Source organism: Nannobrachium achirus, assembly GCF_963921795.1.
Source record: "Nannobrachium achirus genome assembly, chromosome: 7".
NCBI lineage: Eukaryota > Metazoa > Chordata > Actinopteri > Myctophiformes > Myctophidae > Nannobrachium > Nannobrachium achirus.
Window position 1 is genome coordinate 36,781,509 of NC_137816.1, and position 13,265 is coordinate 36,794,773.

The following is a 13,265-nucleotide window of genomic DNA, read 5'->3' on the forward strand; positions in this document are numbered from 1 at the left end:
AAAATCCTACAAATCGGTAGGCAGTATCTCGACAGTCATGTGATCGACACAGATCTGTCCGATTTTGCATATTCCATCCTGATTGGCTAAGATTGGCTTCCAAAGTTTGTAAGGATTGAGCCGTTTTGAACAAAATGCCTAAAATCACAAACGCAAAGTGCAATTATCATGAAATCACGCACACGTTCCCACTAGGCAGAGGAAGAAATGCCACTTAATTCTTTTTAAATCAGCCTCATGGTGGCGCTATAACAGGCCGATTTGTGGTTTTACCTATAACTCCACCGATCAGTTTCAAACTTTGTAAGCGCACTCCCTAGAGGCTAAGGATAAACCTTTGCCCTGCATTTTTCACATCAGCCTTTTATAGCGCCACCTTTTGGCCGACTTATGTAAAACACATTTTTGGATATTACTCCTTCAGATTTTCTCAAAAAATAACACAAATCAGTACACAGTATCTCTATAGTCATGTGATCAAGTCTGATCCATCTGATATTTCATATTCCATCCTGATTGGCTAATATTAGCTTCCAAAGTTTGCAGGATTGCTCAGTTTTTGAACAAAATGCCTCAAATCATCAACGCAGCTTGCAATTACCGTGAAATTTGCCACACATATTCCCACTATGTCAAGGAACAAATGCTACCCTTTTCACATTGGCCTGTTATAGCGCCACCACCAGCAGGTAGACTTTAGCTAAATATTTTTGGAACACAATGCTTCAAATCATGCATGCAGCGTCCGATTGCCATGAAAGGTATAAGGTGAAGAACATATGCCACCCTTTTTACATTGGCCTATTATACAGTAGCACCACCAGGACGCACGGCCTGGTGGAGACCTGTGCTTGGAAGAGCACTGCTTCTAGTTTACTATAGATTAGTCTCCGCATGGAGACTTGAGTTCAATCATATTGTTTTGTTTTTGTTGCATTCCTAAGACAATAGAGGGTATGCACGTGACATCATCATCATACCCGGAAGTTATGCGGGAACGTCTAATGGGTGGAAAAAACTACTTTCTGGCCTTCACAGCCCATACATCCAAACAGAAAAGTCCTATCTGATTGCATTAAAAAACATTAAATGATGCTAAACTCACTTTGCCACTCGATTTGCCATTCACTTTATGCATGCGCATATACCCTCTATAGTTTGATTATAATATTTGTTTCCACATTGATTCTGGATGGAGACACAAATGCCATCCGGAATCAATGGGGGTACATTTATTATAATCAAATTATTGTCTTAGGAATGCCAACAAAAACAAATAAATATTATTGAACTCAAGTCTCCATTGGGAGAGTAATCGATATAAAAAAGGTCATTTTGGGGGTGAATAGCCCCATATAGAACCTCACCCGTCGCTGCATACTGTTGTGCTCCAAGACGAGGTCCTATAAGGGTTTCCCCGTGGGGGGGGGCGAACGCCTCCGACGGTGCGGTAGAAAACACTCTTCCCGAAATTGTATCCACAAAGTAACGGTAGTTCCGAGCTCCCAGACTGTGAAAACCTAGCCAGGGTCAATAAAACATGAACCAGGGCACGAAACAACCCCTTAAAATCGCTAGTTTTGTCAGCCGGTAATGTTTACAAGCCTGGAAGTTGCAGACGGAATGGTAGCATTAGCGGCCCCTCTGGTCGAATGTCTGTTCGAATGCAGCGACGGTTGGGGCTACGTTCGACCAGAGGGGCCGCTAATGCTACCATTCCGGCTGCAACTTCTAGGCTTGTAAACATTACCGGCTGACAAAACTAGCGATTTTAAGGGGTTGTTTCGTGCCCTGGTTCATGTTTTATTGACCCTGGCTAGGTTTTCACAGTCTGGGAGGTCGGAACTACCGTTACTTTGTGGATACAATTTCGGGAAGAGTGTTTTCTACCGCACCGTTGGAGGCGTTCGCCCCCCCCACGGGGAAACCCTTATAGGACCTCGTCTCGGAGCACAACAGTATGCAGCGACGGGTGAGGTTCTATATGGGGCTAGGGGGTGAACTACTCCTTTAAAAGACCTGATATTGTGACACTCCTGTGGATAGGCATAGGATGGGACCTTTTCTCAGCCAGCAGTCCTTATCGCCCTTATCACTGCTAGAATGTACGTATATGCATGGCAGTATGGGATGACAGCAGGCCTCTGAGCTCATAGCATCGATCGTGGCTAATTGAGAGCCGGCAGTGATGTCAGTGATGAAGTGGAGTGCTGCTGGTGCGTACGCACGCAGAGAAATGCAGGGCAAGCACTTTGGCGCTCGGTGACGTGGGTCGGGAGGCATTACTTATGCAGAGCTGGCATAAGCGATGCTGGGATGGAGATTCCTCACCCCGTATTGGCTTACCTCGCCCCCCCTTTTAGCTCAATCATATTTTAACTGGGGACCTCCCCCCCCCACCCTGACAAGCACTAAGAGTTGAGGCATTACATTTTGTTCTATTGTGAAAATAGCAGATCTACATGCTCACAAAGCCTCGCAACGCAGCATGTAGATCGGCTATTTCCACAATTTCTGCCTCTAGTATTTGACAATTTGGCTAATTAGTCATTTTGGAGATGTTAAAAGTCCTTAACTTTAGAAATGTGCATACACTTGAACTTTATGTTGGTTGTTGAGTGTTGTTGTTGAGTGTTGAGTGAGAAAACAATGTTGCACATTAAGTTAATCATCTGGGGACCCCCCAAAATAATGTGGGGACCCCCCTAGGGGGTCCCGACCCACAAGTTGAGAACCTCTGCTTTATGTAGTCTCTTGTTGTAGGTCAGAAACTAAGCTGGGTTTTGGTGCCCATGTTATGCAGTTAGGTGGATAATTAGCTGTAAAAGCTTGTAAAAAGTAAGTAAAAATGTTGCAGCTGGTGTCCTGGAAGCAGATGACATCACTTTTGCGTACACAAATATTTCAGAACCTTATCAAGGTGGTAGAAAAATATGTGGCATGACAAGAATTTCTCAGCCATTGTATGCTGGCACCAGATGTATTCAGTGTGAGTTTATGCCATTTGTTGCTCTCTCACCCTGCCAAAACATATCGCAGGAGGAAATGAACTGCCTTTGACCACATGAACCCTACCGCCCCTGTTCAGGGCATGTCATAAGAACAGATAAACATTCAGAGAAAATAGGTGAATATTAGGAGAAAATAGCATTGCGTGGCAACGCAATGCATGTAGGGCTGTCACAATTATTACATAATCGTCTAATCGTGATTATTTGACATTATCGCAATTATTTTGTCATAATCGTCATAATCGTGAATGTTGAAAAATGACAGAAATAGTGGAAATAGCAGATCTACAATCGCGATGCGACGCGTTGTGAGCTTGTAGATCGGCTATTTCCACTATCAATGTTATTTTTTAAGTAGTACGTTGTCAAATATGTCAGTAATTTATTTGTGTATTTAGGTTATGTGTCATATCTGCAATGTACAACTTCAAAGCCTAAAAGCCAAACAGAAATGTAATTATCAACAACAAAAACACAATTAAATCGTTAATCGCCAATTATTTGAGTGACAATTAATCGTCATGTAAAATGTCATATCGTGACAGCCCTATATGCATGGCAAATTTACTTCTGATCCCGCCCACCTGAACCTCTGAATGACGTCATATTGTAGTTTTGGACTGAACAAATGTTGGTTGTGCTGGTGTAGTATGCATGCAATGGGCTTTACTATTCCTGCACAGTATTTGAACAAAAAATAAAAAATAAACTAATGTACAGTATTGTATACACAGACATACTGACCTGATATTGTGGTTTGTACCAATGCTTCAGGTCCCAGTCCCACAAGATCATCTGCAAAAAAAAAGGGAGAAAAAGTATTGAGTTATTATGCGTATTCACTGTATGTGGGTGAGTTTCGGTGTCTGTTTGTGTAAGAAAAAGTGAGATGTATTTGCATACTGTATGAAGTGCACAGGCTTTGACCTACGCCCCAGTAAAATGGCTCATGACGTCACAGTGATAGGGCACTATGCGAGCTGTGTCTGTCTGTTATCTAAACACATAGCGGAGCAACGGCTAGATTGAGGATTTCCTGCACATGATGCACGTTCTACTACAACTATGTTAATGCACACTACCTATGAGACAGCACACTAAAGTCTTTCACTGAAAGCAAAACAAGGAAAGCAAACCACTAAAACCACAATGGTACGCCTACAATGGAGCTATGAGATCTTATCTGGCTCCAACTACGTCAATCGCCTGCATTTCCACCTTATCTATCTGTTGGTCACCAAACAGAGCTTGCACACCCTGCACTAACGGAGAGTAGAAAGTTGGCAAACGCTGTGCAACAATGTGTCTGCTGTTGAACTTGAAATAACCTAATATTTGACCGTCAAAGAACAAATGCAATACTTATTTATCATAGATAGCATGACATAGCTTGATTTATGTTGCTGTGAATTAGGCAGGACGTGCAGGAGAAGTATGAGAAAGACACATACTGTAAGCTAAATCTTGTTAATATACACCTCGAGTACATACCGATTTTTAAGTTGTGCAACTGCAAATAGGATTATGAAGAATTTACTTCAGCTCTAAACTATTGAATGTCTGCAAACTATAAAAGTAATAAATTACAACCTTCCTCTTGCTACAAATCTCAATCTAGACTTTTTTTCTTTTTTTTCTTCTTTTTTTTTAAGACAGAAAGGAAATGGGGGAGAGATGGGGAGTGAAGGTAGCAAAGGTCGCCGGGATTGGGATTCGAACCCGCAACACGCTGTAAAGCATCAGAGCCTATGTGGTATGCACCTGGACCGGTAGGCCATCAGGCACCCCCAATCTAGACAATTTTAATCAAAAACTTGATGGATTATTTTTGGTGTTAAGTAAATAAATCCCTGGAGGAAGGGAAACCCTTGGCAAAGTTACATCTAGGCCAGTGGTTGTAAAAGCGGCGTCCAGGGACCCTCAGCATTCCTTGAGGGGGTCCAAATGGAACATTACAGGTCTGTAACTCTCTTTGAGAGTGTACAAATAGGAGCAAATGGAACCGTAACATTTGTACACTCTCAGAGTTATGAGGGTTCTTATGGCTGTCACAATTATTACATAATCGTCTAATCGCAATTATTTTGCATAATCGTTTCCATGTTGAGAAATGTTAATATAGTTACAAACTTCAAATTTCAGATCTACAAGCTCACAACGCGACACGTTGTGAGCTTTTAGATCGGCTATTTCCACTATCAATGTTCTTTTTTAAGTATAACATTTTCAAATAATAATGTCTTTGTATACTTAAGTTATGTGTCATGATTGCCATGTGCAACTTCAAATCCTAAAAGCCAAACAGAAAAAACGACAAATACAAAATGTAATCACAATTATTTGAGTGACAATTAATCGTCATGTAAAATATCAAGACAGCCCTAGGAGTTCCTGAAAATAAAAAAAGTTTGAGACCCACTGATCCAGACAAAACACACACTTTACTCAGGGTCCTTACGCAGTCTCACTCCTCCCCACAAGGGGGTGAGACAGGATTCAGTCTCCACCTCTTCTCAGACCTCCACAAACAGCAAGCAAAGCAACCTCAACCTAGCCTCGCGTAGCCAGGCTTACTCATCTGCGAAGAGAAAAGCCTGGTAACGACCATAGGCTGAAACGGCATGAAACAGTGCTACTTCCGCCGGGAGAATTTCACCGGATGTTATTGTTTTTTCATATTCCCCGCTGGCGAAAAAAAAACTGTTCTACTTCTCCCGACCCATCGGTTGCGCTCGTAATAAACAATATCCAAACAAAACCATGGATTCTGACCAAAGGACACCTATTAAGAGTGAGTTAAGAGCTACAATCTTTATGTAAACAGACTGCAACGCATGACGTAACTTCCGTTAACCGCAGCACTTCCGCCACTTCCGGTGTCTGTAGGTTCATGCCGTTTTCATCGGCTATTGTGGCCAGGGTGACCTCAACCTAACCCATCAGTATCTCATGTAAAAACAAAGACGCACGGCCCAGGGTAACAGCAGTTCATCGCTGCCTTCTCATTTTCATCTCGATAACAGCGCACCACATTACATAAACATGACATGAAGAATCTAATCAAATATTTAAGGAGGACTTGACACTCCATTCACCAGTATGTTGTTGTCAAGCATGTCAGGATCCTTAAACAGGGTTTAAGCTGTTATATATCGTCACTGTCGGGCAGAAACCTTGTATCTCCAAGTTTCAAATTTGAGGTTTTTTTTGTAAAGCAAAGCCCTGCTTCATCACACAAGACTGTCGCACAAAACTAGTGAAAATAGCCGATCTACAATCACACAATGCCTCGCACCTTTTTAAATGATAAAAACAAAACGGACGGTTTTGGACATACAAGGTTTTCACCCGACAACGACTATATATATATATATATACATACACAAACTTTACTTTTTAAGTTCTTAAGTATTTTTATTACTGAGTTTATTACTCACCACTCTTTACAGTAGTAGAAGAGTGCATGTATAATTTTGTTATGTTAAAATTGCAGGTTGGTTTTAATAAGGAAAAACAAGCAAGCCATGCCCAGTGAGACCCACGCTTAAATGTTTTTTTTAATTGTTTTATATATAAGCTAATCTAGTGCATAACACAAACTGTTATTGTTTTGTGAGCAACGTAACGATGGGCAGTGGGCCGTAGCCACGGTTGTTAAACGGATCAGTGGCTCTGTCGCCTCCGATTTCTCGACTTCATCGATCGGAGTGGGATGTTGGGCGGTCGTCACCGGCATCTGTACAATGCTGCCAAACATTTAATATGGCAAATAAGCCCTGCCATGGCAACCCGACAGAGAGGGCAGCAAACAATGCTGCGAACACCATGGCAACAGGGTGGCGGGAGACGGGCGGAGGAGAGACCTGTTGGCCGTCAGCTTGTTTACGGAGAGATGCAGGCGAGCAGCAGAGAACTTGGGAGAAGGGCAGGGCACGGAGAGATGAGGCACTGAAGGACAGCTTTAAACGCAAAGGACACAGAACAAGACTGAGGGAGATACAGAGAACGCCAACTAACCTGTACACTCACCAGGGGCGTCACAAGGGGGGGGGGAGTGGGACTGAGTTACTAGGGCCCAAGGTGGAGGGGCTTTCATTATTTCACGCTTTAACTATTGAAAAATAGCAGATCTACAAGCTCGCAGCGCGAAAAGTCGGGAGAATGGGTGCAAATCTTTGAATATATGTTTCAAAGAGACAGTGCGAGGTGCTGCTTCTGCTGCCTGCTACGGTACCATCTGTCAGACCTTTAACCCAGGGGATTTCAATGTTTTCAGGCCAAGAACCCCATAGTTGAGAGAGAGATGAAGCAGGGACCCCCACAACCTCTTCATAGATTCCATGTCGTTTCATTGTTTGACAGCATCAGTGTATTTTGGAATCATGTCAATTTGTGTTATCAGATTTGTAACCACTTGAACCGTGAATACTTTAAAAATCAAACCTCGGTTCGAAGTGGAGCGGTGAATTTGAGCAGCTGTACCCTATGTGAGTGAGTGAGTGTAAACTGTGCCTGTGAGTGAGTGGTGAGTGTGCCTGGCCTGCACAAAACAGCGCCCCTCCTTTAACTAGTGTGTTGTGTGTGGCCACTCAAGGTATTGCCAGGCTACGGACAGGGCCAGCCACCCAGCCACCCAGCCAGCCACCCACATACCCACGGACATACCTGTCTATTGGGAGCGCTTTCACCGCTCCAAAAACTTGACCTTTCACTCTGTACTTGCTGCTCTTTTTCCCCTCTACACCTAAGCTCTTTGCCGAAAATAGCCAATCTACAAGCTCACAACGCCTCGCAACGCAAGGCGTTGTGAGCTTGTAGATCTGCTATTTAAAATAAAGGTTTCTATCACAGAAAGATTTGGAGAACCCCCTGTAGTAACTAGGGGTCCTGGACCCCCTGTTGAAGACCCCTGCTTTAACCTACAGTATATTAAACAGCAATCTGTAATTTATATATACTAGGTCCTTACCCTTATATATGGGCTGCACGATATGGACAAAATGTCATATCTCTGTATTTATTTCAAATATTTTGATATCGATACGATATTACCGTACAAATGTCAAATTTAATATTTTAAGTGTTGCAACAGTGAAAACTAAGCGTTATTCAAAAATCACACCCGTGTGAAGTGGAGCTGTGTGTGTGTGTGTGTGTGTGTGTGTGTGTGTGTGTGTGTGTGTGTGTGTGTGTGTGTGTGTGTGTGTGTGTGTGTGTGTGTGGATCATGTGTACCGATTTTTGTGACATTTGAAGAAAATATGTAGGAAAAGGAGCAAAAAGTGTGTTTTGGAGAAAATTCAAGATGGCGGAAAATCTAGCATGGCGCAAATGGGCGTGGCCTATATGGGGAGATGCGTCATGACCCAAGGAATCCAGGGAAAAAATATTGAGGCCAAATGACACAATTATTTTTTATTTAATCCTTGAAATCATTATGAACCTCCTCTCCAAGTCTTGAAACTGTAGCCCCTGTGGTTTGCGAGAGACAAATAATTGAATGTGAGTTTTTGCGATTCCCATTCTAAGTCAATGGGGAAAATTAATTCACTAATAAATTAATATCAATTAAACTATAGAACCTTTCTCTTAGAAAAGTAATAGCCCACGATTCCCGAGTAAGCCGGTCGATTTGACATATGGCGCGAGTGTGTGGTGGCAAAACTGTGGGACTAGTTACGCGCCGCAGTTTAGGAAGTTCAGGCTACATACAGACACACAGACACACAGACCCACACAGCCACGTATAGGGAGCCTGTGTTTCACACAGCTCCAAAAAATATATATAATAACAATAACAATATCACTCTTTATTTTAAGTGCTATTGGCTTCCCACACTTGTTATTTGATAAGTGTAGCAAAAGGCTACAATATGGGAAACAATATTACCGATATATTGCCCAAAGCGAAAATATCACCCATCGTTGCTTTTTGTGATACTGATATTGTGCATGGTCATACCTCGATAACGATACCATAACGATATACTGTATTGTGCACAGTACTGCAAACATTTCTAACTCAAATCTCGGCTTGGGGTCCCTGGAACAAAGTATTTTGAGATCCGCAGCCAAATTATACGAACATATCATTTTGTGGGGTCCTTGACGTGAAAAGGTTTGAGCACCACTGATATATAGCGACATAACAGTTTACTATGTTTAGAAGACATTTTCAGAATGGGTCTCAGGTCTTATTGTGTTAAGCCACAACTAGGGATGGGACGATACGCGATATTATCGTTTTTTTCGTGATAAAAAACAGTCACGATAATTGTTACTTTTTATAATTTTTATCCCACGATTTTGCAACCCATTTTTTTCACCCAGTGCCAATTGCCTATGTAATCCTGGGCTCTGCTCTCCCTCTGCCGCGCCTGGGGAGACAACGAACTGACCTCATGCTTCCTTCAATGCATGAGTAGTCCAAGTTGTTTCTTTTCACCTGACAGGGGGGGATTTCCCTGGTTTGGACGTAGCGCGTGGAAGGAACACGTTATTCCAACCAGTTCCTTTCCCCTCCATCAGGCGCCCCGGCTGGCCAGGGGGAGGCATTATTGAGACCAGGATTACTGCATGTTTTTGTGAGGGTATCAACCCTAGGAGACACGGGGAGAACATGCAAACTCCACACAGAAAGGCCCTATCGCCGACCCCACCTAGGGTGTGGGCGCTGATGACGCGGAGGGAGAAACACGCCCCCAGCACCCACAGCGTCCCCCGGCGGGAATCGAACCCAGGGCCTTCTAGCTGTGAGGCGAAGCGCTAACCACTGCGCCACCGTGCCCCACCATAGTCACGATAATTGTATTGTGGAGATTTCATTTATCGTGATATCGTCCACCGTCATGCACTGGGATCAATTCATCAATTCATTTGCTGAGCTGACTGGTACCAGTTAAACGCTTTAAAATTGGTAAAAGGTACTAATATACATACTTGATAGTCTTTTTTTCAATCAATTGTCTTTGCCAAATGTCTTTGCGACGCATTGTGAGCTTATAGATTGGTTATTTTTTGGCAAATGTTCCACCTCACGATAATGAATTTTGATTATCGCGATAATATCGTAAATCGCGATTTCTTTGGTCACAATAATCGCGATATGAAATGTTCATATCGTCCCATCCCTGGCCACAACCAACCTTGTTTACAGATTCAGACCCTTTGTCGGGGTCACCAGATCACATGGCTTTTCAACAAAGGAGAAGACATTTTGTTAGCGATGTTATGAAAACATGGCATGAGGGCATACAGTACACAGACTACACAGTACACACACACACACACACACACACACACACACACTGAACCTACTGCCGCCACCTGCACGCACACACACAGGGGCGTCACACCAAATTCTGGGCCCTGGGTACAAGGATTCACTGCGGGCCCCCCATGAATGTTAACTATTGAAAAATAGCAGATATACAAGCTCACAGCGCGGCTTGTAGATCTGCTATTTTTGAAAAATCTTGAAAATGTGTGCCAAGAAACCTGTTTCCATGTCAGTGATGCTCAAACTTTTTCATGTGAAGGACCCCCCATCTCAAAATATTTAGTTCCAGGGAAACCCCCAGAAGCAAAATTTGAGTTACAAATGTTCACTTAAAAAATACATATATTCAAAGATTTGCGCACATTTTCACGACTTTTGAAAAATAGCAGATCTACAAGCTCGCAGCGCGGCACTCGGTGCCGCGCTGTGAGCTTGTATATCTGCTATTTTTCAATAGCTAAAGTTACTAGGGCCCCTCCACCTTGGGCCCTGGTAACTCAGTCCCACTTTCCTACCCCTTGTGACGCCCCTGCACGCACACACACATTATAGATCATGTCGGCTCTCTCAGATTCGAGTTCTACAGGGTCAGGACATTGAAAGGTAGACTAAATATAAATGGCCGTAAATCAGCCAACACAGAACAAGAGCCCCCCCCCCCCCCCCCCGTTCAATTTCACACAACCCTTTAACTGCCGTTTAAAAACCCAGAGAGCTGATAATGCGGAGACGTTTTTATAACAATGTTAGACTGGTCAGACATTTACAACTCAGATAAAACCAGGCAGCCTAGTCTCTCACACAGACATCTTTAGAATAGTTATGCATGTAACAAATCAGCCATGTTGTCCACCAGTATGTATTTTTTTCGGTTACGGTCATGCCTTTACGGTAGGGCTGGGCGATTCACCGAAAATATATATATATTAAAAAATATATATTTAGTGTTCACTCATGTAAGCTTTTTAAAAAGGATTTAAAAACATTGTAATCTATTTGGTTTTTGTCTGATTAACCACTTGAACCTGTATTATACTTCGCTGTACAATTGGTGGCATACAGAAATTGCTTATGAAAAAGAAAGCTGAAGAACAATCTCACGATGTGTCGCATCATGATGTGCAGATCTCCAAGTTTTAAAATGTTTGAAATAAGTGATCATGATTTTGAACTTATATCGCCCAGCCCAGCTTCATGGCCACACACAGCAGTGCGAGGCATTGTGAGCTTGTAGATCAGCTATTTCGGCAAAGAGGTTTGGTGGTGTAGAGGGGGAAAAGAGCAGACTAAGTACAGAGTAAAAGGTCAAGTTTATTAGGTAGTGACGGCTCAAGTGGTTAAATATCTGAAAACACAAATGGACATGAATCCAAAATACACTGATGATTGTGCTGTCAAACAATGAAACCATATGGAATCTCTGAACAGGTGGTGGGGGTCCCTGCTTCATCTCTCTCTCAGCTAAGGGGTCCTTGGCCTGAAAACGTTGAAGACCCCTGCCATAGTGCATGAGAGCTACTGTAGGTGTTGTCTCCTGCTTAACCCCACAGCAACAAGTTCTGGCAGATGGAGATGAATAACCACACACACACACACACACACACACACACACACACACACACACACACACACACACACACACACACACACACACACACACACACACACACACACACACACACACACACACACACACACACATTTATCAGTTACAAATACATAGTTATTATTTAACATGAGCCCAGCACTAAATATTTCATAACAGGAGTCAATAAACCTATGCAAGCTACTAGCCAGCGAGTTGCACTTGTGTGTCATATTAGCCAGGCTTTAGCACCGAGGTGTGAGAGGTCGGGTCTGAGCTGGAACTGATAAAAACACGCTAATGTGTGTGTGTATGTGTGTGTGAGAGAGAGAGAGAGAGAGAGAGAGAGAGAGAGAGAGAGAGAGAGAGAGAGAGAGAGAGAGAGAGAGAGAGAGAGAGAGAGAGAGAGAGAGGGGTGGGGCATTTGTATGGAGAGCAGCAGCTAGGGGCGTCATAAGGGGGGGGAAGTGGGACTGAGTTAGGGCCCAAGGTGGAGGGGCCTTAATTATTTTATACTTTAGCTATTGAAAAATAGCAGATATACAAGCTCACAGCGAGGTGCGAGCTTGTAGATCTGCTATTTTGGAAAAGTCGTGAAAATGTGTGCAAATCTTTGAATATACAGTATATATTTTTTTTAAGTGAACATTTGTAACTCGAATTTTGCTTCTGGGGGGGTCCCTGGAACTAAATATTTTGAGATGGGGGTCCGTGGTCCCAAATACATATCATTTTGGGGGTCCTTCACATGAAAAAATTTGAGCACCACCGACATAGAAACATATTTTTTTTAAAAGGATTTTTGAATCTTGAGATTTTTTTTGAAAGATTTGAAATATTCAAAGATTTTCACAAATCTTCAAAATAAAATGTTCACAAAATCTTAAAAAAAATAGCAGATCTACAAGCTTGCAGCGCGGCACCTTGTATATCTGCTGTTTTTTCAATAGTTAACCACTTAAACCCCAGCATTGGTATTGTGAGTAAAGCTTCCACTGATAATAGCAGACCGACAAGCTCACAATGTGACGCGCTGCGTCGCATTGTGAGCTTGTCGGTCTGCTATTGTCAGTGGAAGCTTTCCCCACAATAACAGAAAACAGAAAAGACACTAGCATTGAGCCCTGAGGGACTCTGGATACCAATATCCCATATGGGGGTTCATGTGGTTAAAGGACAACAAGGGTTCATATTTAGATTGTAATTAGGGAAAAGAAAAGGTGAGTGTTAAAATGTTTTCATTTGCTTCGTTCTATTGTTTTATCGCGTTTACCGTGCTAAAATGTGGGGCAATGCGTACGCATGGGGGCATGCGTACAAGTGGCTAAATATGTCTTTTTAGACACAATAAGCTAGCAGTTTCTTTATTGCTATTTACAGTAACACTTCTA

The 13,265-nt window shown here is 42.7% G+C and overlaps 1 protein-coding gene across 1 annotated transcript in view; it reads right to left on the reverse strand.

The window, feature by feature from the left end:
• The window catches only part of pde3b (phosphodiesterase 3B), a 94,256-nt gene that overhangs the window by 34,777 nt on the left and 46,214 nt on the right, over positions 1–13,265 (reverse strand). Inside the window, exon 2 of the mRNA XM_080729551.1 lies at positions 3,756–3,806. Within this exon, the coding sequence (XP_080585677.1) occupies positions 3,756–3,806 (51 nt within the window). The remainder of the gene's footprint in view (positions 1–3,755; positions 3,807–13,265) is intronic.